Here is a 24421-nt window from a genome sequence, read left to right as displayed (position 1 = left end):
CGACTGGGAGGCGCCGCTCTGCCAGGACGGAGGACCCTCTCCGAGGACACGCTGTGCGCTCCACGTCGGCGTTAGTGCACAGCCCTGTCGCCAGCAGGTAGCACGGACACCTGGGTGTGGGATGGAAACTCGGGGCCAAAGGGGAGGTAGACCCACCTGTCATTACCACCCCAGTTACCGCTGAACCCCACAGGGAACCCCGCGGAACCCGTGCCTCCTGGCCGGGTGACCTGGAGCCGGAGGATCGGATGTCCTGCGTCACCCAGGGGCACACACGCGTCCCTCCCACTGCCCCAGCACGCTGGCTCCTCCCAAGGCCAGAAGGCGTAGAAGAGAGCGACCGTTTTGCTAGAGGTAAGCTGATGCCACCTTCTAAGAGAACACAGGGCTGCTGCTCTGCCACGGGGCAGGGCCACGGCACTCGACCTCAGGCGGCCCAGGAGGCAGGCGGCCCCTTGGTGCCACCTGGCTCTGTCTGCATCATAAGCAGACACGCGCATCCTCCAGGCCTGGGCGGGGACCAGGACGTTCCCGCCAGCGGCCCGAGGGCTGGCTCCTGTCATGCCACCCAGCCACCAGCGCCCGCAGCTTTCCCTTTGGGTCATCACCTCTGTGCTGGTCCTTGTGACATGATGTCCCACCGCAGGTTCGACGTGCATTCTCTCGCGACCGACCCTGTTACGCTTTTGCCACGTGCTGGTTGGCCATTTGTATATATTTTTGGAAGGAGCACCTGCTCCAGTCGTCCCCCCACTTTTAACTTGGGTTGTTTTTCCTATTGTTTAACAGATATTGTTTATATTTCAGTCTTTTAAAAATGAGTATTTTAGATAGTTTGGAGAAATAGTAACGTAACTAATATGGTTACATTTCTTCTCTTTAATATATTGAACGCCTTTGTTTTCTTCTTTTTGGGAAGCATAAACGCGCGAGGTTCATGTTCAGCAGCGTTTTCTGTTTGCAGAAGCATGTAAAGCTATGAAATTCACCCCAAAATCTCCGAGGAGAGTGAAACCCGAAGGCTGGCATTGGGATAAAAATAACTCATCTCCAGTTATCTTGAAAAAGAGGTTTTTAAAATTTCTTAGAAATGTATTCAAAGGTGTAACTCCTTAATCAGACTTATAGATTTTTCTTTTGAAGGCTATAAATACAGTCAGTGACACTACCTTTCCTTATTTTAAGATTCGTGATACTGGGGGTCCCATTCATCTTGTTAATTAATCTGTAAGGAAATAATATGCCTACTATAAAATACAAAAATATATTCTAAAAATGTATTTCTTATAAAGAAAGAGTTAATAATGAGAGCAGAAATGTGAAAATAAAACGTTTCTCACCGATTCTGTTTCTGGGTTCCCAGTGCGAACTTTGAGTGCCCTCTACCTCATCCTTAATATGCAACTATTAAAACTATACAAAAACTACATAAAACGATTTTGCTTTCAGAAGTATATACCTTCTTATGGAATATTGCTTCTTTGCAATCATTTAAATCCATGTTCGCTGTTCCAGTCTTTATAGATTAGACTGTAAAACCTTTTGAAATAGGGTCTATTGTTTGTGCAGCATTTAAATGAGCAATAATTTGGCCATCCCAGTCCTGGCAGAAACTATAAGATTGGGAGGGTTATTAAACACTGAGAATCTGCAGAACAAATCAAGTTGGAGTTATCCGTCACAGATGTTTTAAAAATCAGGTCTATTTTGATACTTAACCCTATTTGCCAGCCTTAAATCTCATATTTGGCATTTGTTGTGACATCGAGAGAGTGTGCAAGACTGCCCCATAAATATGACAGAAATATTGCATACAATTCAGAAAGCTGTTTGGTGTGAGTCTCCAGATTTCTAAAGCACATGCATTTGGTTTCACAATTAAATGAGTTGGTACGAATGGTGGGGGCACAACACACATTACATATGGTTGCCCGAAAGTGATGTTTATTTTAAGTCCACGAGACTGACACGCCCTGGCCGGCGTGGCTCAGGTGGCCGAGCGTCACCCCACGCACCAAGAGGTCGCCGGTTCGATGCCCGGTCAGGGCACACGCCCAGCCTGGGGGCTCCATCCCCAGCAGGGGGCGTGCAGGAGGCAGCCAATGTTGATGTTTCTCTCTCACCTTCTTTAAAATCAATAAAAATGCTTTAAGATTCTGTTCTATCATGGAAATTGGGATAAATGTGTATCCCCCTGAAGTCCTGTATGTTATTTTACAGTAAAGGTGCCGAAAAATACTTAATCATCACTGCGGAGGAACTTGGGAACCCCGCTAGACTATGGAAATAAACTTCCCGCTCCCTCCCCGCCCCCACTTTCTACAAGAAACAATGGTCCATCTGTGAGGTAAGAGGGACTAACTCCACTTTTAAACAGAGGCTAATTTCTATCCACTGATGTATTAGAAAAACTGTAAAATAAATGTCAAACTGCTTAGTCATTTCTTTCTTAAAATAATTGACCTAAGTGCAGAAAAGGGCAAGGAAGGCAAACCATTAGGCACAGGGAGAGAGGGATCACACTCAACAGCAATTTTCTCGGAAACATTTTAAGTATTTCCAATGTGTGCAAGAGTTTCCCACTGCATAATTATTTCTCATTCAATACGTCACATTTGATGCAACAGTTCTAGTTACAGTCAAGCGTTTGGAGAAAATGCCTCTCCGTGTAACATACACAAATGTCATACAGAGCTTCAGAGGAATTAGCCCAATTTCCATGATAAAACCGAATCTTTAGATGAAAAGCCTGATCTGTTACAGGGTGGAAGGAACCAACTCAGAGAGTTTACTTATACGGATAAAACATCAGTACGAGACAAGAGAAATAAAGGCCAAATGATTTTTGAAAGATGACGTACCCATTCTAAACCTATTTCTTCTTTCCTTAAATTCTACCGGTAGTCATTTAAAAAAAAAATGTTTATTGATTTCAGAGAGAAGAAGGGAGAGGGAGAAGGAGAGAAACATCAATGAGAGAGAACCATCCATTGGTTGCCTCTTGCAAGGCCCCTAATGGAGACAGAGCCCGAACCCCAGGCATGTGCCTGGCCAGGAATTGAACCAGCAACCTCCTGGTGGGAGGGCTGACCCTCGACCAACTGAGCCACACCGGCCAGCCGGGCGCAGTCGTCTATGTTTTATTGCAGAGCTCTCTCAGCCTCCACTCCTCTAGTACTGTTTGGATTCGGAGCCTCCAGCTACGGACAAGGTTCCTTCAGTCCCAGCTTGGCCGTTGCGGTCTCAGTATTTAAAACCTCGGTCCTGAGTCTGTATCCCCCGATTCCTAGAGATTTGAGAAGACATGACAGGGGACCTGTTGGCTCTACACAATGTTTAGTAAAACTCCACGAACGCTGAAGATTGTCTAGAACATTCACATTTCCCTAAACTGACCTCCCCGTCAGTTAACTTACTACCTCAGTTTCTCCGACAAGCCAACAGGGAGAAATCAGTTTAAAATCCTGCTACCAAGGCCTCTAAACTGCTTCCTTCTTGCTTTTGAACGGCTTGCGGTCCAAACGACTTCTTACAAAGCTGCACAAAGACCTCTGAACATTGTTTATAATGTGACAAAATAGGAGGTGTCATATGGCTGATTGCGCTTCCGACTGAAGACCGTGTCAGGAAACTGTCACATTCTGTTCCATTTTGAGTCGATGTACAAACAGTTAACAAGGACGGGCTGAGAGGCGGCGTGGGGACGGTGCCCTGGAAGGTCACCCGTGAGAAGGTGAAGGTCGAGCGGTCTCTCCCAGCTTCCCTGGCCTCCATCCCATGCTTGGCACTGTCCTTCCTCTCGCTGAATTCACCTCCCGCAAGTCCAGGGGCAGGTTCCTGGGCTCCAGACCTGGCCGCGCTAGAGGCTGGAGGAGTTGGACATAATTAACATTCCTCACTGAGAATCTACTGTATTTCCTTCCAGAGGCGTTAATTCAGGCCCAGGTTATGCCTCGCTGGGTGGGGGCCAGAGGAATTCAGACCACAGAGTCCAGGGAGCAGAAGGCAGCAAGGGCTCTATTCACCCAAGAAGTCTCTGCCTGAAAGGACTCTTTCACCCCGGCCAGAGGCCCGAGATGTGACGGGAAGGCGGGGCTCGCTAGACCGACGGCCACAGGTCTCGCCTTCTGCAGCGGCGTCGGGCCATGGAATTCTCCGTAAGTCAGGCCGGAGGTCGAGAAATGGCTGGAAATCCCATTTCTACAGGTTCCCACAAACCCTGTAGCTCTCTCTAGCCGCCGAGTTGCTTTCGGATTTGGGCGGCCTTGCAAATACGTATTCCTAAACCTTATACTAATTTCACCATTTTACGTTTAAGGGAAGACTTTTAGAGTAAGTTAAAAATATATACAAAGAACTGGAGAGAAAAATCGGGTTTCAAAAACATGTGGAAACTGCAAACACACACACACGTTTCATTTCGAGAGATGGGGGCTAATGAAGATGGTCCACTGACCTAAATGTCCACCGTAAAGTCCTTCATCTGTAACCGTACGTTCCAATTTCAAACACACTCGGATGACGAATTATTTTATGAAATTATTAACGACTTGCGGCGGTCACCAAAAAGCTAGTTGGCTATATGTCTCTGCAGCTGACGTAGGGGCATCCCAAGCATGCTTCTGGCGGCATTACTGTTATAAAGTAAGAAGTAAACTTCTTGATAGGGGAATGGTTCTTTGTCACCGGGCGTGACCGGCACACTGAAGGTATTTCTGAGCGGCTTTCCCCATTTTATATGCCTCGCATCCTATATACAGAGTTAAACAATTCCATCCAGGGCCTCCATCTGGGCTCTGAACGCCGCCCAGCTCCTAAACCGCATACACAGAGCATCTGCTTCATCAGGTGGCCACGAGGGCGAGCTTCATCCCTGACAGAGCACTGGGTTCCTGAAGATCAGCAGACACGTGTCCTCATGGGAACTCAGCTGGGAACCCGTCAGCACGGGGTATCTTCACCGCTCCGCAGAGGCGCGTCCCAGCTGCCAGGCTCGGTCCACAGGGAAAGTATTCATCATCCAGCGCGTCTCTGCTGAGTGCCCGACGTATGCTGGCACCTTGTGGGGCTCGGCTCCAGAAAGCAGTGGGGAGAGACGCCTTAGGAGGCACCAGGGCGCAAGGAGCCAGCAGGCGGCCACGATGTAAACGTGGGGAACATGCCCAGGGCCTCTGCTCGCCGGGTGTGGGCGGGTGACTCTGAGGGGGGCGTCGGGGGGCGCGGGAAGCCTGCCCCGCACCATGGTCACGGGCGGCGACCGCGTTCCCAGCTCCCCGGGCCCTTTGTGAGCGGCTGGGCCTGGGGACAGGTGCGTCCCTGGTGTTTCTCTCCCCGGCTACCCTCTCGTCCGGAATCAGGACGGAATCAGCTGGGACATTAAGTTACCCCCGCGCCCCCCCCAAGGCCAGGCTTCTTTCTCCCCGCCTGGGAGTAAGTTCCTGAGCCTCTCCATGGGGCTCCTGCGCCCTTTAGACACTGAAGGGAAACGCGCACGTTCCCATCTCAAAGGAGAGCGTGGGTCCCTCTGTCTCACCTTGACCCCTCTCTTCTAATTCCGGGTTTTTGAGAGAAAAAAAAAAAAAACCCGCACACACGCAAACCCGGTCTCCGAGCACGCAGAGCAGCGCGTCGGGGGCGCGCGGCCGCTGGAAGGCGCAGGTTTTGCGCCCGGGTAAGGTTACGGCCGCCGGCCCGGGACTCGGGCGCCCTGGGCGCGGGCTCCTCCCTCCCCGCCCGGCCCGCGGGGCGACCAGACGGGCGCAGGCGGACGGGCGCTGCTTTTGTGCGGCACAGAAGCGCCCGGAAAGCGCTGCGGGCGCGGGGCGCTCCGGCCGAGCCGTCCCTCCCCGGGGCGCAGGAGCTGAGCGCGCGCCCCCCCCCCCCCCGCGCTCCCTCCCGCGTCTTCTCGGGGTTCGCGGAGGGGAGGGGGGCCGGCGGGGCGATGGGGGCTGGAAGGTGGGCCGGGCTTGCCCGGAGCCCCGGTCTCGGGGCCGAGCCGGAGGGGGGCGGGCTCGGGCCGCGCGCGCGGCGTGTGATTGGGTCCGACCCGCGGCCGGCTTGTCAGTTTCGCGCGGGGAAGGCGGGGGCGGGGCGGGGCGGGGGAGGGGGCTGCGGGGCCGCGCGCCCGGCCCACTGGCCGCGTGCAGCCTTTAGGGGCGCGCAGTCCTCCCGGGTTTTTGCTGGAAGCCCCTCATCCGCCGTCAGTCTGCAGGCAGCGCCCCGCGGAGGGCGCATCGCAGGGTCCGGGCCGGCGGGGCCGAGCGAGGGCGAGAGGAGGGGGCGCGGGACCGGACGGAAGCGGAGCGCCCCAGCTGAAAGCAGCAGCCCCTTTTTTTGATTTTTTTTTGACTTTTGATTTTTTTCTCTCGGCCGCCCGCGCCCGCCCCGATGGCCGTGTAGCGAACGCCGCCGCCGGGGAGGACGGAGCCGGGCGCCGTCTGGAGTCGCGGTGCGCGCGGGGCGCAGGGCGCGGCTGGGGATGGCGCGGCGGCCCGCCAGGGGGAGCGCGGCGCGCTGGCTGCGGGACGTCGCCGTCGCGGCCCTGGCGCTGACCTGCTTCTGCCAGCCCCGCGAGGTCGGCGGAGGTAAGCCCGCGGGCCCCGGGACCGGCCGCCGTCGGTCGCTCGGGCTCGTCTGCGCCCCTCCCCCCAGGGTCCCAAATACGATCCAGATTGCAGCCCCGCGGGCTGGAGGGCCGGACGCGCGAGGCGGGCGTGGGCGGGACGGCGGCGGGAGAAAGGACCTGTCCGCGCGGACCCCCCGCCCCGCGTCCCTGGAAAGAGGCAGACGCGGGGGCGCCGGTCCCCCAGCTTTTGTTTCGGGACCAGCCCCCAGGCCGCCCTTGGAGCACATCCTCTGGTTTCTTGAGAGTCCAGCTAATGGAAACGTCTTTTTGTTGAAGTAATTAAGTCTTGTGGGGGTGAACTGAGCCGAAAGTAGGGAGAGAGGAGATAAAGGAGCCGCGGTGAACTTCTTTGTCTGGAATAAAGTGAGGAAAGGCCGCTTTTACTCTCGGGGGTGCGAGGGCCCGGGCGGGGGGCGTCTAGGGCCCCGGGAACACTGGGGGCGTCCTGAGGAGCCCGGAGGGGGTGGCAGGTTAGGAGGCGCGGGGTCGGGGCAGGGAGATGCTCTCCCCAGAACCCCAGCCCCTCCTCTGCTCGCGGCCCCCCGCAGGTTGGACGCGCCGTCCTGCAGAAGATGGACCGGCCGGACGGGCTGCGGGAGGGCGGGGGCGGGGAGAGGTGCGGAGAGGTTCCTACGTGGCACCAGCGAGTCCTCGCCGCGCAGACCTGTCGGGGAGACGGCAGCCTGTCAGGCCCCGTGGAGGGAGAGCGTCGGCCCCGCGCCCCCTGCGCGCCCCCGTGCCCCCCGCGCCCCGGCTCCCCGCGCGCCCCCCGCTCCCCGCGGGGGCATCTGGCTGCCGCGGTCCGTTAGGTGCCGTGGACCCGGCTGGCGGGAGGCCGCACCCCGGGGGGAGAACGGCCGGCTTTGTCCGCGGGGCTCGGGAGCGGGGTGGCGAGGGCGCGCCGGGCGCGGGAGGAAGACGCGGCGGGGCCCCGAGGCGCCAGCTTGAGCAGAAACCCGAGTCTGCCCCGGGGGCTGCCGAGCTCCCCCGAGTGGGGGCTGGCGCTCCCGGAGGCCCGGCGCCCCGAAAGCAGGTCTGGACGCCTTCCCCGCGCCCCCGGCCCCCTGTCCCGGTCCCCGTCCCGGTCCCCGCGGGCCGCGCGCGCTCCGCGTCCCTCCGCGCGTCTCCGCCGGGCGCGCTGCGTTTGCGTGTTGAAGTCCCGGCGGCGGCGCGGGCCCTTCTTCCCTCCCCGCCTTCCCGGGGTGAAGGGTAGACGGAGAGAGGGGAGCCCCTCCGTGCGCGCCCCGCCGCGGCGCCCGGCCAGCGGGGCTCGTGGCGCCGCCGGCTCTGCCCTCTGCTGGTTTGGTTCGTTACTGGGAAGCCCGCGTCGGCTCAGCCAGGAGGCTTCGTGAACCTCGCTCGGTTCAGGGGGAACAACGCACCCCGTGTCCTGGGCTGCGTGTCACACACACACGTGGACGGAAGTACCCTAATGCCACCTGTTTATTGAAAAACACAGGCGCTCAGACCCTCTCCAGGGGCAGGTGAAAGCCGCGGGCGGCGTCCGGGGTTAGAAACGCCCGTTTCCTTCCCTCGAGGCTCTAAGGTCAGGAAGGTCGGGTTTCCACCCTTGTGATGTACAGTCCTCCCTCCCATCTGGCTGCGCACCTGAGGCACTTCTAAACAGACACCCCGGTTCCACAGCGAGTAAGTGATGGAGCAACAACCTCCCCCGTGATCTGAACGCCGAGTAATGAGAATCGGGCAAGGGGCAGGATCCTGTTGTTCCTGTCTGTCCTTTCTGATGGCATGTCCTGAAAGCTCTGGACTGCCTATAGATGGTGATGTTGTGGAGTGTGACCTGCCCTCTGCCCAGGTGCTTGCTGCTGAGGGGGAAGCTGGGCCTTTACCTCAACCTACTGCTTGTAGGCCTTCTCGCCTCTTAGTGAACTCCTGCGAGGGCCCCATAGTGTATTAATGCCGGAAAGGAAACACTGGCCCGAGTCATCACACTGGGGGAGAAGTGAACCCAGTGTCCAGCCCTCACACTAGCCTTTAGAGCTGCGGTGGAGTAAACAAGGAGTGAGCCTGGCCTCCAGTTTCTAAGTTAAGGTGCTCTAGACTAGAACTATGCTCTGATGTATTGATTTCACGGAGATGCCGCGGGGTGGTTCGGCTGCTGACCACAAAGACGACTTAAAACAGCCCATTTCCATCTAAAATTTGTATTTCTGGGATTAAAAATAGTCAAGCCTTAAAACAGTTACGGGTTCATGACACATGTGACTTGGAAGAAAGTGTAGTTAGGATCCTGAAGACTTTAACCTTACAGAGAAAAGTTCCGGGACGAGTGGATTAAAGGGACATTCAGGATCTCAGGAGTGTCATTATTTTACTTTGCAAATCTAAACCCTATACCTTGGTCATCTCCAACGTACTTACTCGAAATATGTAGTATTTATTATGAGTTAGTATAAAAGGGTTTTGATAATATGTTCCTTTCCATTAGCTTCCATTTTTAGCCTGTGATTAACATAAATGTTTTATCTCAGGAATTTATGGGTTTCTCTGTCAATTAGTCCCTTGTTTATTATGGACAGGACCTGAGACCTCCCTGGACTCTGTAGTGACTACACTGTGACTGCGTTAAGGCAGGTGGTTTTAAGAGTTTTAAAGACCAGTCAAGGTGTAATTAAGTACTAAGAAAAACAACATCTAATTGAATCACTTTTAAACTAATTAACATGGTACTCGATCCTTGGTGCTTCAGCCAGTACCGTTCTTGCAAGAAGCTGATTCCTTTTCAGAGAAACTAGCCGAGCTTGTGGGCAGCCGGTGGTGAGCCCTGCTGGGTGTTGCTCTGAGTGCCCGGGATCAGCAGGTGAAATGGTGCCGGCTGCCAGTGTCTGAGCTAATCCATCCCTGCAAAGAGATCAAGCTCGGCCCGTGGCTGCTCAACTGGAAGTCAGTTAAAAGATCAGATTCCCTTCCGATAATAAATGCAGCGTCCGTTAGGATTATTAATAATGTCTTTTCATTTGTTTTTCAAATCAAAATGGACAAAGTCTGTAATAGAGAAGCAATGAAGAAAAACAGGCCTCTTCTTAGCCGCCACCTCCTGCATGCCGTGTGCAGCTGGCCTCCGTCTGGGGGAATTGGAGACACTGTCGCAGAGCTGGCCATACGTTTCTGAATTAAGGTTATCAGTATCGTAAAGTGACGAGTTACTCCATAATTAATCCTTCACAGAGAATCTACTTGATAAAAAGGACTCTCTACGTATATTCTGAGAGTTGCTGACAAAATTAAAAAGTTGTAAAATGAGAAATGTTTGTTCCTAGACAGCATGGTGACTCACAATGTATTGATTAATTTGGGGGGATTCTATGTTTGCCTCACTTTGTGACTAAATTAGAAGGGGCACATCATCCATGTTAACTTATCCCTAAAACATAGCAAGGCAAACGTGAGCCCCTTTCAGACTTGTGGGTGGGCTTTCTGACAAAAAATAAATAAAAATCTAAGTACCCCCCCTTTTTTTCCTAAAAATTTATTTCTTTTCTGGGACAAATTCTCTACACTCTGGTTAATTTACTGAAGTGCTGCCTGTTTGATAATAACAAATGGACTCAAATAGAGCTTGCTTGAGGTGTCTGGAAAGATCAGCTGAATTTTTCAAAGGAAGAAAAAGTGTCTAGGTTTTTTAAGGGGATGTTAGACAACAGAAATTATTATAGAAATTGCTTCTCTATCTACCACCTTCTCACTTTACTCATGAGGAAACTGAGGCACAGAAACATTGTTAGCTGAATATTCTTTCTCATAAAAACATTCTTATACTAGCCAATGTTTTTCTAAATGAGCAGGTTGAAGATCTGCAACAGTGATGAAAATAACTTTAAGAAATCGTAGTCTGAGATTTTACGGAATGCCGTAATATTTCTTAAATGCATGTGTTGGAGTGATCAGGGAGAAGATGGGCTCAGTGAGAAGGACCGCTTTAAGGAAAAGTGGGTGGGAAACAGAGTTACAGAACGCATTTAGAAATTCCTCAGTTTCCTAAGATGGGAGGAAGGTGGGTTTTGGTTAACATACTTAAATTTGTGATTCTATACGATTCCCTGTGTCAGAATAAAAAGCATAATAGTTTGTAAAATATTTTTTGTAAATATTTGTGGATTAAGAATGTAGCTTTTATCTTCTCTAAAGCTGTCACCAGAGGAACAGGCACAACCCTGAATTTCCCAGAAGCTAAGACAATTATATATTTATTTCACATAAGGCAAATCCTGTCAAATTCCGATGCCTCCCTTGTTGATTTTAGATTGACTGGATGATGTATATCATATACATTGAACCATACGGTTCTTATTAAGTCAGATAATGAATTGCTTATTACTTGGCATGGGTTGTTTGCTTCCTAATCTTTTTTTAAACAAGTGGTCGACTTTGGAAAAAACTAGGAGAGCACGTAATAGTGCACATTCTGCTTAAAGCTGTTCCCTTGGATGTTGAAGCATCTGAGGCTGCAGAAACACCTCTACCTTAGGAACAAACAAACAGGCTCCGCTTGCAGGGAAGCACTGTGCTCGGTGGGCGGCTGGGATGTTTGTGTGCTGGCAACACCACGGCACAGCTAGCAGTTCTAGCTGGATGCTCGGTCCCATAAAAACATTCCTACACTAGGAGGCATTTTCCTGTTCAGGGAAAAGCAGGACCTGTCCTTGGGTCCAGAAGAAGACACCATGGGAGCCAATTATACTCATAATGTATCTAACAAGTCATTTAAACATGGGTGTGTGTGTGGGTGTGTTTATCTTTACTGTTGAAAGTATTACGTGTGTTCCCCCTTTTTTCCCATTGCCCCCCTCCACCCTGCCCCTGCCCCCTCCCCCAGGCCTTCCCCACACTGACTGCGTCCATGGGTTGTGCATGTAAGTTCTGGGGTTACTCTCCCCCCCCGCCCCCCTCCCCTCTGAGATTCCTCAGCCTGCTGTGTAAGTGCTGAGCCATCCCCATCGTTCCTCTAACGATGGTATCTTGGTATATAAGAGCCAGAGCTCTCCTGTATCCTGAGTGCACTTTTCTTTCCTCCCTGCCTTTGGAGAAATGATTAAGGGCGGTTGGTGTGGTCATTAGGAATTCAAGGCCCCGCGCGGGGCCTGAGAGCCGATCTGCATTTCTGCGCCGCCTCCTCCGCTTCCCCCATTTAATTCTGGGGAAACGTGAGCTGAGCTGGGAGTGCTGAGAGGAAACCAACCTTTTTTTCCCGTGACCATTGAAGTTTTGTTCCTTAGCAAAGGAGAAAGGGAGGTGCACACAGATGCCGTAAAATGCTGCCGCGGGGCCTCCATTCTCTCACCCAGGAGTCAACTTGAAATGCCGTTTTCGGCGTAGCTTTTAGTCGGCGATGACGCCCTCCCTGCATTGGGGGGTTTGTCTTCTGGTGTTGAATTTAACTCAGAACCCGAGGGCTCTTGTTCTTTCTTCAATCCAAGCTGCCTCCTGTACTGTGACAGGTCTAATACACTCATGTCTGCCTTCAGAATCGCGATATGGTTTTGTTTTTATAGGTTCATGTGTTTTTTTCATTTCTCCTTTCAGCTGGGTTAGATCTCAACGTGAATACGACCAGCTGGGAGAGGAGAGGAAAGTCAGTTTTAAAGTGATTTAGTGAGTCCTCTCTATTTATCAGTCACAGTCTCTGGCCTACTACTGACTTGGCGAGTGGTTCTTTAGACATTGGCTGATCACCAGACCTACTGTTATCTGGTAAAATAAACTCTCTGCTTGCTGCGCATGGAATTAGAGACAGTGCTATTAATTTAGGAGAAAGAACTCGGAGAAAGGAAAGGTTATCATATTTCAGAGTAAGAGACCTGCTTAAATACGACTGGACAATTGAGAACTAAAACAAACCTGTCCAAGTGCTTTCGCACAATCAACTTTTGCAATCCCCTCAAACCTTCTTTTTTTTTTTTTTCCTTTTTTCCTTAAAAAGCATTTCTTTCTTATTTTAACCAAATTTAATTGCTCCTGAATGGCCTGCGCGGCAGGGGCCCGTGAAGGTCGCTATTCACAGCCGCTGGGCGCATAGGGTGTCACCGGCAGCTTCCTTCCTCTGTCTGACGGGGGACCCACATCCGGGCTCGGGAGCGAACCTTAGCCTGCGGGCAGCTGGCTCCCGGGCCCCGCTCGGATCCGCACCGTTTCCCGAAGGGACCGCTGCGGGGAGGCGGCGGCTGCAGCTCCGCAAAGGCAGGGAGCCCCCGGCAGTGTCCGTGCGTGGCCGGCTCTGCGGAGAAAGGGCCACAGGCCTTAGCAGGCGCTTGCCTCACCGCTCTCCAGGCTGGAGTCTCAGCCTGTGCCAGCTGGCACACTTCTCTGTTTTTTGTTTGTGCGTGTGTTTTTTAATATATATTTTTTAATTGATTTCAGAGAGAGGGAGGGAGAGGGGGAGAGAGAGAAACATCAATGACGAAGGGAGTCATCCTGCCCGCCCCCTGCTGGGGACGGCCCCCAACCCAGGCCTGTGCCCGCCAGGCGAACCTGTCACGCCTCCCTTTGAATGCTGACGAGCCTTCAGCGTATTTCGTTGGCTTTGAGGATGACCGTGTTGTCGCAGTGGCGTGGCGTGAGTTTGTGTGCCCTTCAGAACGGCCCCTCTGTCTGTCTGGGCTCGCGACCAGCCATTTCCCACCTGCCACAACCCCGCTCCCGTGTGCCCGCTCGCGGCCCGCCCGGCGCTGCGTGAGCACCGTTCACAGACACCCCGTTCCGCGCTCGCAGCCGCCCTGGAAGCAGGCTAAGATGAACGTCTCCATTTCACCCACGAGGTCGTCAACAGAGAGGTGCCTTATCTTGTCTAGGGTCACACAGCTCCTATGTGACAGACCCGGGGTTTGAACCCACACAGTCTCGCTTTCGGTCACCGTCCGCGTGGACTTTAGCGTGGGTTCCGAGGCTTCTCCGCAGCCGCCTGACTTACCTACCGATCGTGGCCCCTGGGCCCAATGTTAACGCACAGGTCAGGCAGCTGCCCCGCAGTAAACACGGTGTCGTTCGCGTGAGGTGCTCCGGTGCCGCCCAGGGGATGCACAAAGGTGCTGGCGAGGGGATGTGACCGTCCAGGGAGCCCTTCGGCCTGCGCTACAGTTCAGGGGTGGGGGCCCCCCGCGCTCATTACCTGCGGGCCACCCTAGGTCCTGGTGATGGTGGGAAACCCAAAGGGCGGCTGCTGGGAGCCAGCACAGGTCGCTTTGTTCCCTGGACTAAGTGAAGGAAAAGTTGACAGGGGTCACCTGTTGGCGTCCAAGGTTCAGACTGGGCTTGGCCTGGTTACAGCAGGTAACAGGGGCTCTTGCAGGCTGCGGCCTGTTCTAAGCAGGACTCGTGGCAAAGAACCACCGTCTTCTCCCTTTGGGGGCTGATGGATGGAAGTATGACCTTCAGAATGAGGGTGTCACGTCTGAATCTCTCAGAGCTGCGTGGGGTGTAATCTACTGGGAAGAGGCATTGGAACAGGTTGAAATCGAGTCGCCTTGCGGGGGGTGACGGGACCTCCTCGCCCTGTTGGCAGGAGTCAGACCCCCACTCCCTTTCTCTAGTCACTCAGGAAATGAATGCCCTGGGATTTCCACTTTTACACTTTCCAAAGATGCCTCTAAATATGTGAAGCTACTGATTGGCTGTTTACTCCTAAAACTATAGTTTGCTTTAACATGGTAATCTGATAGGAAGAAACCGTAGAAAGTGGTGCTTTGGCTTTGGCAGCGACAAGAATCATCATTTCGCATGTCTACTGGTGAGCAGGGACGTTAGATCCAAGAGTGAGATCCATCTGTAAAAGTAATAATCGGGAAATTTCTGTCATGTGTTCGTTTCTGAGCCTTTTATCTGCTTCGTATGCTATTAGGGATGGCCTGATTTTGCTTAATAACTGTTAGAAAGAGTAGCCTATTTTTATGGCTATTTAATTATTTTAATAAACTCCTGTGAAAAAGTATTTTGCATGTTATACATATAATTCTAATGAAGTACCATCTTCAAGCAAGGCCTATATAAAGTTTCAGCTGCTGAATATGATTGATAGGTAATAGCTGTAGAATTGTTTTGGAAGAAAGTCTCTGTTTTTTTATATTTCTATCCACTGCAATCTTAGTTACACTAAAGTCACTAGCATAGGTTTCTTTATCTGTTCTATTTAGTGTGTCCCAAGCACGTGGAACAGAGCCTGTCCCACAGTCCACGTTTGTAAGTCTTTGTTGAATGAAGTGAAGGTGTTAGTTGCAGCTCTAATGAATTGCTTTCTAATAACCTAACGAACCTGAGTTGCAAGATAAGATTATATCAGTTATTGCCAGTGTCTACAGAAGTGCATTGAATACATTTTTGCTGATAATTATGGTGATGTCCTGTAAATGCCATTCCTGTTGTGCATCCAAGCAAGCTAGGATCTCCACCCTGAACACTCTCCCAATGTGCTCCCCATTGCTTTTTACTTGAGCAGCGTTTAGATAATACCTAGGAATACCTCTCCTCAACCTCCAAGACCTTGCAGAACACCGTAAATCACACTGTGCTCACTCCTAACCTGAGTGCTCATCACAGAGCATTTTTGGCACTAAAATGAAAGCAGGGCGCGCATCTTTTCCACCAGTGTAAGAAATTCTGGCATGAGCACCACACCTGCTACGTATAACAGATGGGCGGTAAATATTTACCGAATGCGCTAATGCACTCCTAAGAAAGGAAGTTTCACTCAAGTCAAGAAGATGGGGGTAATTGGCCCTGGCCTCATCTCACAATCATTTTCAGTCCACCCCGGTGGGTTTTGATTGAGGCGATTTTGTACAGAATCCGAGGGGTGTTTTATGAAGCTCCACAGATCATTCTGATACACAATCCAGGGTTTACAAACCTCCTGTAACAGGAAATAAATATACGCAAAAAACGGGATGTGCCCCGCTTGTATAGCAGGGCACTGGAAGTTGAGTGAGGGGTTATTTATCTGCTACGCTCAAATCATCTGATCAATAAATTCCCTGTTGTCAAATAGCAGTGGCTCTGCAAACGCTGACTGAGTAGATCAGCGGCCTGTGATACCGATAATGCTCTGTAAAGAATCCTCTCCATAGCACATAAGAGAATAAATGTCTGAGAACTGGTCGTTTCAACGTTAAGGTCAAATGGTTGGATTGAAAATAGAACTTCGTTTCATAATAAACATGTTCATAGCTTTGGCCACTTAGAAATCAGAAATGCCACACTTTTCAAATACTCTCTCGGAGTTGTGATATTAGTTCTACTTTCAGCTTTCAGTTCAGGATCGAGGGGCCTCAAGAACCGGGAAAACTAAGTGTCTCCCTTCTGGGTGCTGTTGGGTGCGGTGACTGCAAAGAGAGGCTGTTGCCGCGGAGTGTGTGTGACCAGGAGGGCGCCGAGGCCACATGCCCAGACCCCACGGGTGTACTTCCTGCGTAGCGGGGAATCGCGTGCCTCCTGAAAAAGCGGGGCGGCGCTGCTGAGTTGGCGGGGTCGGTGCAAACTTTGACATCCGGCCAGACCAGGTGGTTCCCATTGATGGCGACCATTGTGTCCTTAGAAATGCGCAGGGACCTGGGGCCCTGCCTCCTTTCCTGGGGTGGCCAACCCACTGTGGGGTCACCGCGGTTCTCAAGGGTAGCTAGTCCATGTAAGTCGCGCATGGTACAGAGTCATGGCCTTCGGGGACTTGAAAAACACATGCGTGAATAATCTTTGTATTTTGCAGGGGAGTATGTCACCCAAACCCCCAAACGCGTGCACACGTTGATAAAATCTGTTGTAAGACAAAGCAGCAGCCTAACATTGTTAAACCTCGTTCTTGGTATCGCCCAGATGGCAGCGTGTTTGCAGAACACAAATTGCAAATAGTGATTTTTGTTTCTGGGGATTAATGTATTGGACCAAGATCTCTGTTTTGATTATTTGAGAAAACAAAACTATTTATTCTGCATTTTTCAGTCATAACGATTTCATTCAGGGAAAGTTGTATCAAGTAAAATTTTAAAATAACCATGTCATTAAGTTAATTATAGCTTCAGATAACATTGAGAGGATGTCCACTCCCATCGGTTTATTTCTACCCCAGATCTTTCCCCTGAACTTCAGACTCATATGCTCAGCTGCCTGTTCAGCTCTTTTCAGTGGCATCTTTTAAGTCATCTCAAAAGCAGCCTGCCAGTGACCGAACCCAGGACCCCCTCCGGAAGCCTGCCCCTCTCGGTCCTCCCCCTCAGGTGACGCCAGCAGGATGGGCCTTGACGCTTGACCTAAGACACCTGGGGCAGCTCCGATCCTTTCCTCTCTCCGCATCCAGCCCATCGGCAACTTGTCCGCCCCGTCCTCAGGATGCACCCGCCGCCTGGCCCAGTGCTCGCGCTCAGTCCGAGATGACACAGCGGGACACACAGAAGAGTGCCACCCGCCCACTCCCTCACTCCACTCCGGTGCCCCTATATCGTCTCTTCTCAAGATAGAGCCCTCGTGGGGGCTGGAAAATTAGTTGGCTCATGGGTCTCCCGTCCCCTCCACTTCCAGCGGTTGGTTTTCCACCTCAGCTGGAATCGAATCCCAACACCCTGACCCACAGGCTCTGCACAGTCTGCCCTCAGCATGCTCTCGCCGAGTTTCTCTGACCTCATCGCTGTGCCTCTCATTCCCTTTGCTGGAGACACACTTGTCTCCTCGCGTTTCCGCCACCATCTGGGCCTGCTCCTGTCTCAGGTGCTTTGCCCTTGGCGTTCCTTTTGCTAGAATGCCTTTCCGTAAAAACAGCAGGGTAGCGGGGCCTCGGGGGCCCTTCTAGACGCGGCTCAAACATCTGTGGACGCCTTACCCATCTTTTAGTAGATAACCATTCCTCTTCTCCTGCCTACACTCACTTACTGATTCATTTTTCGTTTGTACTAATCAAATATTTGTCATCTATAAAAAGTAATGTGCTATTTAAATTTATATAAAGTGTGGAATTAGATAATTTTGGCGTATAAATATTGCCTTAAGTTATTCGGGCAGCTTCTGGGCCCTATTTATTATCCAAACGATTCCCACAGTTTTTCATTTCCTTTTGCATATTTGGTCATAGTCCACGTGACAGCCTAACTCCACATGGCACATAAAACATTTTACTTATTTGAGGGACACCAGGCATTTCGATTCAGTTGTTTTGAGAGGTTCTGGTCATGTAGATATGGCCGTGGGCGTCTGTATTCTGTTCCCTGGTTTTACAGAGCAGCAAGGTGTGTTATCTAGGGGCCGATGGGAGGTAGACCCCGCTGGAGAGGTAGAAAGCAGTTACAGATGAGATACTGTCTGGAAAGTGCAAACACATTCGGGTAAAGCACATTCATTTGTTGTTCCTAATCAGTGCTGAACCTAAGGCCCGATGTGTTACGATTTTCTCCCAACCACTGGAGAGGTCAGAGTTAGAATAAATAGTCAACAAAATGGGATGTGACTGCGACTGATTTTGATGTGCGTCATGCTCTTTCCATTAGTTTGACTTAAGAATACAGGGTGAGGCAAGAGTCAGGGGTACAGCCCGGGCCAGTGTGGCTCAGTTGGTTGGGTGTTGTCCCATGGAACAAAAGGTCACGGGTGCCATTCCGGGTCAGGGCGCACGCCTGGGCCTCCCACTCCATCCCCAGCAGGGGCCGTGCCGGAGGCAGCTGATCAGTGTTTTTCTCCATCTCCCTCCCTCTCTCTCTAAAATGAATAAAAACATATTTTTTAAAAAGCAGGTTTACAGTTGTGAGTATGTGAAACAGAGTTTATTCTTGTATTATTATTATCGTATTACTTCCCATACAGACAACTGTAAACCTGCTTTTGCCCCACCCTGTATTTCACTATGTATATTCCCCCATGACCTTTCCAATTCTGCGTTTCACTATGTAACTTTTTTTAAAAAACAACAACTGGCATTTCCACGGAGTTGTAAGGACGCACATTTACATTTGACCATCGGGTTTTATTTTTCGAAATGCTAGACCCAACAGGCTTGATAGGTGCTTGGTTTGCTGAACTTAACAGTCAAATTCCTGAAGCTCCAGGATACTGTTTCCTATTGTCTCTGCCTGTGTCATGCTCGATCTGATGCTAGTCTTTGTTTAAATATCAAAAACTCATTGTTTCCAAGATGCCCATTAAAAACTTGAGCCTGGGGTGCTTATATGTATTATATTCATATTTTTCCTGTAGGAAATATATTCTCTAAACATAGGCTTAAAATGGAAAAAGCATTTAAATGTGTTCTAGAACCCCTTTGGGGAAAATAAACTCCAAACACTGGCCATGCGCAAGAGTATTTAGTATAAACTGTACAACTCTAATCTTATGCATGGACAATTTACTAATGTTTCCCAGTAGTTTACTTCTCTCATTCTGCACTTTTTTTTTTTTTTAACACTACAAAGATTAGATTACAGAATACACAAAAAGAGTCTGGTAAATTTTTTTCTTCTGCTAAAAAATATTCTTGGGACATAGGAAATTTATATGATTTCCATTGACATTCTTTAGCCATGGAGTCATTTAAAGATGAGCCTCCATACCTTCTAAATACGGGTGAATCCGGGTCCGTATGTTTTATTTTCTAATTCTTCATGTCGGTTGATAATACAAGGTTGGTGCACAGCATATGTGTGTTTGAAATAAATGAATAGTATCAGAGGAAACACACTAAAATATTGGGTTTTAAAGCCTTTTAATACATGGCTCCCATCAGGGTGACTGTGTTAAAGGTACAGTTGTATTGATGTCTCTGCAATGCCAAGAAAAGTTATTAAAAGGGTAAGACGCTAACGACGCAGTGTGCTGACGTCAGGCGGATGCTGCGGGTGGCGTGTGAGCAGTGAGCATGGAAACGGACTCGGGACTCACTTGGCTGTTTAAGCTCTTATGTTCCAGGAGGCCCTGGGGCTGTATGTACCCAGGACGACATAGGAACACACCGGGGAGATCGCTGAGCATTGCGCGGTTTGCATGGACGACCTGCAATGGACCTTTCTAGAAAGAAGACGGTTCCGTTTTCCAGCGGTTCCCCCGGGCATCCGAGGAGATGAGCAGCAGGACCCGAGTGAATGACAACGCTGGGAAACGTGGGTGGCGCTCCCTACAACTGGGGGAGATGATCCGAAAGCGTGAAACTTTGAAGAAATGCTGCCTTCAGATACGACTTTTATTGAGTGCTTACTATGTGTCAGGGATGACAACGCCTTACCTGGCAATTCTCAAGACGAGGTTAGGCTGGAGAAGCCGCGCCTTAGACGGCAGGGGTCTCGCCCAGGGTCACGCTGACAATACACGCGGCCTCCGGCTAGAAGTCGGGGAGCTCCGCCCGCGGGAACCCAGCTACCGACTGTCGCCTGGTCGCTCGCTTTGGGAACCCTGTGTGTTAGGCTCTTTAGCAGGGTATCGGTGGCGTTAAATGATAATAACTAGTCATTTCTCCCTCACTGTCTCCGTCCCGGGCTCCTGCCCCCAGCACAGCGGCCCCTGCTTGGGGTGCTTCAGAGCAGCGGAGCGGCGCAGGCTGGGTGGGGAGGGCTCTGCCCCGTCCGTGCTGCGCTTTCTTTGGTTCCTCTCTGTAAGGACACGCGTCCCCTGGGCCTGGGCGTGCGTGCAGGGTTGGAAGTGCGCACGTTGGAAGGGCCTCTTCACCCGTGTTCTTGCCGCACGCGAGCCAGGTGGGAGCGCTAGGCTCGGAGAGCTCTGCAGGGAGCTGCTGGTCAGAGTCACTCACAGGCACCTTTACTTTCCTCCTCGGAGCCCTGGGAATGGAGCTTCGGGTCTGAGGCAGGGAGTAGCGGCCGGTTCAGTGAGTGAGCTAGTGATCCATTGGTCCGTCCGTCCATCCACCCACCCACCCACCCACCCTCCCTCCCATCCATCCATCCATCCATCCATCCATCCATCCATCCATCCATCCATCCATCCATCCATCCATCCATCCACTCACCCTCCCATCCATCCATCCACTCACCCTCCCATCCATCCATCCATCCATCCATCCATCCATCCATCCATCCATCCATCCATCCATCCACCCACCCTCCCATCCATCCATCCATCCATCCATCCATCCATCCATCCATCCATCCATCCATCCATCCACCCACCCACCCTCCCATCCATCCATCCATCCATCCATCCATCCATCCATCCATCCATCCATCCATCCATCCATCCATCCATCCATCCACTCACCCTCCCATCCATCCATCCATCCATCCACCCACTCACCCTCCCATCCATCCATCCATCCATCTATCCATCCATCCATCCATCCATCCATCCATCCATCCATCCATCCATCCATCCATCCATCCATCCCTGCTGATTCCTTGCTGTGTCAGTTGCTGTGTTGTTTATGATACTATAGTGAACGTCAGTAGTGCTGAGGTTTGCTGTCAGAGGGTTACAGTCACGGGGGAGGCAAACGTTAAATAAACTACAAGTTTAGGAGCTGAGGGAGAGGGGGGAGGAAGAGAGACATGGAGGCAGAGAGGGAAGGAGAGAGTGAGAGGGAAAGGGGGGAGAGGGAGAGGGCATTTTAGGAGGCGGAGTGTGCACGGGGCAACCCTGAGCGTAATTTGGACATACACTGTGCCAGAGGACACACGGCCAAACTGAAAATGAGACAACTAAGCAACCAAACCACGTCGTGTGTGGGGTTATCCAAGGGGGATATGGGGTCCTTGGGGTCATTTGGGGGGGTCACGTAGCCCAGCTGATGTCCCGTTCTCCCATAAAATAAACGACAAAAGTATACGGTAAAAGCCAGGATGAGTATCCCTGAGCAAGGCGTACTTCTGACTGGCCACATCTGAGAAGCTGATCACGGTCTGCACCATCTCAGTTGGCAGCATGGAAACAACGTATTTAGGGCATTTAAGATTTGCTTTGCCTATGGAAACTTCGCTTCTCTTAGATATATTGAGTTCAGGCTAAGCTAAATTACTGCCTTTAATCTTTAAGCAGCTGCAGTCTAGCTAATAAAAGATGAAGACCAGTTTCCCTGAGCACGTGGGCATGCAAGTATAATCCCATATTGTAAGAATTTGTTAATTCTTATGCCATGATGAGATCAACTAAAAGGCAGGTTTCAAAGTGGCTTACTTTATTATTGATTTTACTTGAAAGAAAAAAAAAAAAAAAAAGAGCTTCAAGACTTGGTTAGCTGAGCTACGTTTCTGCAACGTGACATTCCTTCTTGGGGGAGAAGTCTGGTTGACATCTCTATTAGATGGCCCTATTTCTTAACTGTTTTTTGAAGAACTTCATATCTTGTGTATCCGCAAAGAATCCTGTAGGAAAAATAGAGCCCTTCGTCTGAGCCCTGCAGAAGGAGTGTGTTTTCATCGCGTTACGATCACAGTAGGCAGGAACCCATGTGACAAACCCCGTGCCCTTGGAGGTCGCCCGTGAACAGTTAGGGAGAAAAGGAACCCGGCGGTCCGTTGGATGTATTATTTACCTGCCGCGTTGGGACCCTGACCATGGGGCTGCCTCCCTTTCCCCTGGGAAGACTCACAGTCTTCATAGCTGTGTTCGCGTCCATCCTGGAGCCTTTCAGCGATTCAGATGTACTTTTCCTAATGGCTTCCGAGCAAGATCCGATGGAATAAACAGATAAGATGCCCTGGTTTTTACAAACGGTCTCCTTCGGGAGAAATACAGACCTGCAGCAAGAACTGTGCTTAACTTAAAGCAGATATAAACATCGGGCCTTGGTGAACGCCCTCGAGACAATTTTAGTGTATTATATTTACGTTTCCAGTTGCTCTGTGCAGGGTTTTTATGTCTGAGGTGGAGCCACGAGGATGGGGGATGGAAAAAGCCTACGTTTGGTATCTGCGCAGAGCTTAGGAGTGTCCTGCTTGCCTGCGGGTCCCCGGTTCCTCCCTCTGCACTGTGGGGATCAGAGCAGAGCCCCCGAGTGGTCTGTGAGGGTTGGAGCCCGAGAAGCGCTTGGCCCAGTGACTGGCACACAGTAGGCTCTCGGGACACGGCAGCCACTATAGTGATTATTGTCTCAGCTTTGTCAGAGGAGAAAATAAAAAAGGAAGGATGCTCAGTTATCCCGTTGGCCTAAAAACTTGCCCGTTGCCAGCAGGACTACTGTAAAAAAATGCTTGTAACTGCTAATATTATTCTTTACGTGTCCCGGGGCCAAGGCCGAACTGAGAAGTATCGGGTTTGAGAGCGCACGATCCCTTCGAAGCGCCCGATTTCCATAAAGGAAAGGGCTTTTTGTTCCTTGTAAGGGTTTGAAAGGACGTGCGCTCCACTGGGTCGGATGCTGACGCGCCCTGGGAAGCTTCAGGACCTAAGGAGACGGTCTTCGCCGTGGATGGAAAGCGCGTTCGTTGTACCATAAAAGGCAAATTGCGTAAAACTTCCTTCACCTGTTGGTCCACGTGGACGTGGGGGCCCCAGCGTTTAATTATCTAAGGAAGTGGCCGGGGGCGTTCTGCTCACGGCACGTGCTCCTCCGCCCACGCCGGGCCGAGACGGACCCACGGCTACTGCAGGTGATATGACCAGACTCTCACTTTCGGGGAACCCCGCGGTGGCAGGTCACTCGCTACTCTGTGGACGGTGACAGGCCCTGGCGATTCCACAGTCAGCGTCCGCCCAGAAACAGCGTATTTATGAGATCGAACCTTTCGAAACGTGGTGGCGATTCTACTTTTTTAACTAACAGCTGGAAGTTTCCTCTGTTAAGGATGCACGTTTTTATATTAGGTTGTTAGCTGGGTTACATTTTTCTAATTTTTAACTTCTTTTTCAGCTGCTCCAGTTGATGTACTGAAAGCTCTAGATTTTCACAATTCTCCGGAGGGAATATCCAAAACCACAGGCTTTTGCACAAACAGAAAGAATTCCAAAGGGTCAGACACTGCTTACAGGGTTTCCAAGCAGGCCCAGCTCAGCGCCCCGACAAAACAGTTGTTTTCAGGTAAGTGTGGCTGCTACCACTCACTGAATTCTTACTATTTCTTTATATCATACTGTGTAACCCACTGTGGTGGGGAATATATTTTTTATATATCAGACAACAAGTAGATTGTAGTCACCAAGGAGCGCTTGCGGGAGGCAACCAATTGACGAGTCTCTCTCACATCAACGTTCCTCTCTCTCCCCCGTCTCCCTCCCACTCTCTCTAAAAATCAATGGAAAAGGTATCCTCGTATGAGGATTAACCAAGAAATAAAATAAAAATAAAAAGAAAGAAATATACTGACCACAACTTAAAATTAAAACCAAATAATTAAGTTATTGTGCCTTTGTCCTAATGTATTCATGGGTACGATACCTATTAATGTTCAAAGCCCATTTGAAGAACCACTGCTGATAGGATATACTGAGAGAGAATTGTGGTTATTGTTTCAAATCTGTACGACTTTTGTATGCACACAGGTCGAAGGCAGTAACAGCATTTCTTTCTCAACAGCAGTCATGTAGGAGAGAGGACGCCTCCTTCTTAGTTTGTGTTTACACATTTTGAAACCTATTAAGTTGAAACCGTCCACCTTTCACTTGTATCTTGTGTACCGATCGCTGCTGTTTCAGGTACAACCTCACCTGCTAGGTGGCTTCATTTCTGCTGGTGAACTAAATCCATAGGGAATTCTCTCTGATACAGGCAGTCAGTTTTGAATAATTTGGAGCGGCTCTGATTAGCATCTTCTAGGGAGAGACTAAGGCGGGTGGCTAGGTGAGACTGACATTAGGTCCTAAATTTTCTGTTTTAAAGGTCATAGCTTAAAGGTTTTAATTAAAATGTTATTGTTTAATTTTAAATTGGGA

At 50.7% G+C, this 24421-nt stretch overlaps 1 protein-coding gene across 1 annotated transcript in view; it reads left to right on the top strand.

Moving 5' to 3' along the window:
- The first annotated feature begins 6238 nt into the window (after window positions 1–6238).
- The window catches only part of COL11A1 (collagen type XI alpha 1 chain), a 129767-nt gene continuing 111584 nt past the window's right edge, over window positions 6239–24421 (top strand). The window contains exons 1-2 of the mRNA XM_087827736.1: window positions 6239–6584; window positions 23403–23570. Coding sequence (XP_087683862.1) covers window positions 6479–6584; window positions 23403–23570 — 274 coding nt within the window. The 5' untranslated portion in view covers window positions 6239–6478. The remainder of the gene's footprint in view (window positions 6585–23402; window positions 23571–24421) is intronic.

This window comes from Miniopterus natalensis, chromosome 19 (genome assembly GCF_054644295.1).
Source record: "Miniopterus natalensis isolate mMinNat1 chromosome 19, mMinNat1.hap1, whole genome shotgun sequence".
Taxonomy (NCBI): domain Eukaryota; kingdom Metazoa; phylum Chordata; class Mammalia; order Chiroptera; family Miniopteridae; genus Miniopterus; species Miniopterus natalensis.
This window is presented reverse-complemented; position numbering and strand designations above follow the sequence as displayed.